The 5,330-nt window shown below is 32.0% G+C and overlaps 1 protein-coding gene across 1 annotated transcript; it reads left to right on the forward strand.

Annotated features, from left to right (window-relative positions):
• The first annotated feature begins 422 nt into the window (after positions 1 to 422).
• Positions 423 to 1,749, forward strand: LOC114375453. The gene is made up of 2 exons (XM_028333234.1): positions 423 to 1,075; positions 1,417 to 1,749. The coding sequence occupies exons 1-2, from the start codon at positions 538 to 540 to the stop codon at positions 1,428 to 1,430; spliced, it is 552 nt and encodes a 183-aa protein (XP_028189035.1). The 5' UTR covers positions 423 to 537; the 3' UTR covers positions 1,431 to 1,749.
• The last annotated feature ends 3,581 nt before the right edge of the window (positions 1,750 to 5,330 follow it).

Below are 5,330 nucleotides of genomic sequence, written 5' to 3' on the forward strand. Positions count from 1 at the left end.
AAATTATACTGCTTAAAAAAATAGTTAATCACAAATAATTATACTAATTTTTATAAAAACTAATATTCCGTATAAGCAATAAAAAAGAATAACTGAAATTAAAAATATTTTTTAAAATAATATTAAATAAGATAAATGAATTAAAAAATACATATTTTTTTTCTTATAATTTCTTGGTAGCAGTTGCTCATAATTCACATGTGTCCAACGAAGGAAAGAAGAGCAGTGTAAAGTGGAGACAGTACAAATCTTGAAGATTGACCGTCATTGAATGCTAAATTAAACATGTCATGACAATACATCATGTCACGGCATGCCATGCATGTAAATAATATTTATTTATTTATTAGCAAAGATGGGAAGAAAAGTCCAAAGGAAGATCCCTTCTGTGACATATATATAAATACAAACATATTCTGTAAGTAGGGTTGTAACAGTGTGAAAGAGAGGGGGTCCCAAGTGGAATTTATTGTTTCTACCTATCGCATGCATCCGTTTTGTTTTCTTTTTATTTTAGATGTGGTGTTGTGAAATCTAATGGCATGCTTAGAAATGTACAACAACTCAGAGCACAACAAGAACAACAAGGGTGATAATCATCACCATCATCATCAATGCGCTCCAATGAGCCCAAGAATCTCTTTCTCAAATGATTTTGTGGATGTGCAACAAGCCATGAAGCTGCAAGAACAAAGAGGTGGCTCATCCAGATCAGACACGCCAGTGTCTTCAGACTTCGAGTTTTCAGTGGCAAACTACACCATGATGAGTGCTGATGAGCTTTTCTTCAAGGGAAGGTTGATGTCGTCCACTTATGTTAACACGGACAACAACAACCAGCAGAGGGCCACCACCACTCTCAAGGAAGAGCTTCTTATAAATGATGATGAATATGATCATAATTTTTCTCTCAGGCCTCCCAAGCCTTCCTCAACTAGGTGGAAGGGACTTTTGGGTCTTAGAAAGTCTCACATTGGCTCCAAGAAGCCTCACAAAAGTACTGAAGCTAGTTCTTCAGAAGCATCAAGGTCTGCATTCGTCAACGAGGGACCTCCAACTAGTATCACTTTCTCAGGTCATAAATTAATCTTTTTTTTTCAACTTTATTTATTTTGGCTTTTCTATATATCTCTAGAGATTTAGAGTGTTTGCTTTGCCGGTTGAGATACGGTGGCGCAAAGCCCAACACGTATTCACCGCAAAAACAAGGAATGTGATGCTTCTATGAAGCGGAGGTTGGCGTAAACGTATGTTACCGGCAATCCAAACAACACACTTAATTTTTGAAGTATGATCCATATGGTGGACCTTCACTTGTTGTTGTTGTTTTGTTTTGGTTTTTCTTTGATCTGATCACTAGCTAGCTAGGTGCTTGTCTGATAATTGGGTGTTTTGGTTTTTGGTGTAATATTCCAGGAGGTGTTGAATGAAGGAAGCTCAAGTTGCAGAGATTTGGAGATTGGCTTATAAGTTATGGTTGGTGGTAGTGTTGAATATTTGTAGAGGAATTAATGGACCCTTTTTTTTCTCCTCTCCTTTCTTTCTTTTTGTTTTTCTTGCCTTGCTGATGACAAGGTGGAGGGGGAAAAAGGTCATGCTCTTTTTTGTTTAATTCTCTCTTCTTCATTGGAATGGGATGAGTTAAGTAACTTAATTTGTGCTAGGAATTTGCTTGTCAATGTCGATTCTTCTTTTCTTCTCTCTTCTAATTTCTCTTGATACCGTATAATATAATGTAGGATTTGGTTATTTGTTGTACAAATTATTTGCTTTCTTGCATTTCCGTACGTATTTGACTCTTGACGCCAGAAGAAAAATATTTATCGATTTGGCTAGGCTCCATCTATCAGCATTAATGGATTCCCCTAACCACTTGTCTTTTTCTTGAAGGAACATAAATGCTTGTCATTACGAAAAAACTTTGGTAAAAATTTATCATTGCACGATGTGTTTGTAATAGCTAGAAGGTGGTGGCATGCTCTGTAATTTTTAACGTTTTAGTCATTTTATGTTTTTACGACCTATGTATTTGTTCGAATTTTTATCTCGTTTAATATGTGCCATTATCGTCTCTGATAAATAACAATATCTCTTATCTTGAATGCTTGAATCAAATGTGAGCAGCCAGTAGTAGCCATAATATAATGAGAAATGCTAGCTCTATAATTATTATGTATACTACATTTTATACAAAAGAGAAGATGGATCGAAGGGGAAAGGAGAAAAAAAAAGTGTATGATAAGATGAATAACGGGAAAGAGAGATCCAGTAAAAAAAAAAGGGATAGGGAGTAAAAGAAATAAGTATTATAAAAAATGGTGTAGAGAAATATTAAGAATAATATAACCTTTGGCTGTACTGATTTTACTCGTTTCTTTTCTTGTTTCGTTTGACATGGCACACTTTCCACTTTATTTTTACCTGTTGGCATAGGGTAAAAACTACACGTTTTTTAAAACGTACTTCTGAGAAGAAAAGCAGTTCATCTATAAATTAACACTAAGCAACTGTGAAGAAATATAAAAAAATGCCAACAACTATGACAGCAAATTGTTACGAAGACATTAATTTATCACCAAATTTTATATATTTTATGGTTCCATCATTTCTTGCTCTTCAGGGTGATTCCGTATTGATAACAAGTTAAATTAGTTTTTTAGTTATTTAACTTATTTTTTAGAGAAAGTTTAATTAAGTAATACATGGAAGAAAGAATAAAGAAAAATAAACTGTTTGTTTAATTTACTCTTGCACATTTCTCGCTCATAAGAGTATTTTTTCCCCCCTCCCCTTTTTAATCACTTTGGAATAATGCTTTTTGTTCGCAGATTAGTTTTTCATTCACGAGAACTTTGCACATAAAGATATAAAAACATTATTGGTACAAGATTTTATTGGGTATTTAGATGTTCGTTTGAGGGCAAGAGACATGCATACATAAGAACAGTCAACGCTAACTTCTGTGTCTTTTTTTTTTTTTTTTTCTTTTGGAATTTGACGTGAATTTGAGGTAAAAAATGTAAGTACTATTTAACAATAATCCAAACATATGCTTGAATGACAATAACATTGACGTGTATGTCCCGAAGGAAGCTAATCAAGTTGTAGTTGCTCTGCAAAAATATGGTCTCAGTGTGCACCCATATATCACATATATGCTTTCTGTATTTAGCGTTGTTTGGTTTTGGGCTTTGCCTTTTCATTAAAAAAAAAGAAGAGAGAGGCAATTTACATAAAATATATGTCCAAGGCATAAGCGTAAAATGCAATTTTTGTTTGTGCTCTCGTGATGTTAATGCAGCTAATTGTCTCCACCAAAAGTTTACCATCTCCGGCACTTTTTTCTTCTCCTTACATTCATAATTGCCTCCACCAAATGTCAGCGTTTTTTAACCTCGTTTTTTGGACAAATTTATATAAAGAAAAAAGGAAAAGCTCTCGAGATTTCATATCTGGCGTAGCTCCAATTGGGCTATTCCTGCAGGAACAAATGGGGCAGTGGCTTCCTGCACTTTTTCTGAAATATATATATTTTTTTACCTTCAGAATTAACCATTCCAGAAGCCAAAATCTGTAATTAATCTGAAATGTAATTTTACATTTCAGATTGGTCATTACAGAAGTCGAAAAAGAATGCAGGAAGCAATTGGAGGTGCAGAAAACAATAGCGCAGAACAAATGGTATCACTGCAAAAAGGTTACATGGGGCTGCTAGCTTTGTGGAACATGAAGTTAGACATTGATAAAAAATATGGGCTAACCGGCAAAGTTTGGGTGGCCACATGAGCATAAGCCGATTACGATTTATTAGCAAAGTTTGTAAAAGAAACTGTCCGGGCTTCTACTCTAACGGGAGAATAGGGCTCTATGTTTTTGGTTCAGTGGAGAATATGGCTTTTAGGCTTATTGGTAATGGACCAAGAAAAAATGGCCCATTAGCTTAAAAAAAGTTCTTAATTTTATTTCCTGTTTTTATTAATTTTTTTTAAAGTATCATCACATTTTTTAGATTTATAGTTAAAAGATTCCATTGGATTTTATTAATTTAGTTCATATGATGTTTACTTAAACTAACTTTTTAAATAGGAGTATAATGATACATGGAGGTTATTTAGTGGAGTTTAAACTAACTTATTATAGGTTCTCAAATTATGGGCATCTTTGCTCTTGGTTTCTATGTTATAAAGTTTAACTTGGTTTTAGATAAAATACTAAAATATAATTTTTATTTCCTTATTTTTCTAAATTCACCATGATTTTAGTTTTCCTATTTTTTAAATGAGACTTTTTGTTCTTCATATTTACAAAATTCACAATTTTAAACCTCTTATTTTTTAATTTAGATATTTTGTCCTCCACTACTTTTCAACTTTAGTTTTTTTTTTAATTTCAAATTTGACTATGTAATTTTTTAATTCTTTATTTTAATAAGTTAAGCTTATTAGTAAGTAAATGATTAAAAAATTGTCATATGAATAACAAATAGATACATATCAGTCAACTTTTGCAAAATATATAAATCAACATTTGAAATTGATCACAAAAATTAAAATTGTGGATTTTTTGAAAGTGAAAGAAGAAATCTCTTAATAAAAAAAATAAGAGATTAAAATCGTAAACTTTTAAAAAATAAGAGATAAAATGTCTTAGTTAACAAAATAGGAAAACCAAAATCACATATTTAAAAAAATAGGAAAACAAAAATTGTATTTTAACCTAGATAAAAATGTGGTTGTCGGTGGTTAATTCATGATTACATTGCAATAACAATTTGGTCTTAAAATTATGTTTGTCGTTCTACAAAGCAGATCGAAATTAACACGGATTTGAATTAAAATTATCCACTAGATTAGGGTTTTCTTATGGCTATAGGCTCCACAATTTAAAAACCTTTCACTGTTGATACTAATTCTCTAAAGTGTTGAAGGAGAAATTTGCTTGGTTTTTGATGAGCTAGAGTTGGATCATCATGCTGTAAGAGAAAAGTTAGTTGAAAGGTCACCAATACAAGGTGAATTACGTATGTCTCCATGTTATTTTCTTTAAATGTGGTTGTTATTGTTTTGTGAATGCTCAATAAAGTAAAACTTGATGAGGAACACAAAAATGTGGAGAATGGTGCATAAATTATAGCAACCATAGGAGACAATTAAGGAAGAATGTAGCTGTTAATTATAAAGTCAACATTAGAATCATATTTTAATGATTCCAAAGATTGAAAATATAATGTGATTGGCTTGTAGTATAACTTAAGAATAAGCCCAAAGGTATCATTGATATCTTGGTGAAAAATGGAAACAAACAAATTAAGCAAACGAAACAAATTTAAT

The sequence above is a fragment of the Glycine soja genome, chromosome 11 (genome assembly GCF_004193775.1).
Source record: "Glycine soja cultivar W05 chromosome 11, ASM419377v2, whole genome shotgun sequence".
In the NCBI taxonomy this organism is placed as follows: domain Eukaryota; kingdom Viridiplantae; phylum Streptophyta; class Magnoliopsida; order Fabales; family Fabaceae; genus Glycine; species Glycine soja.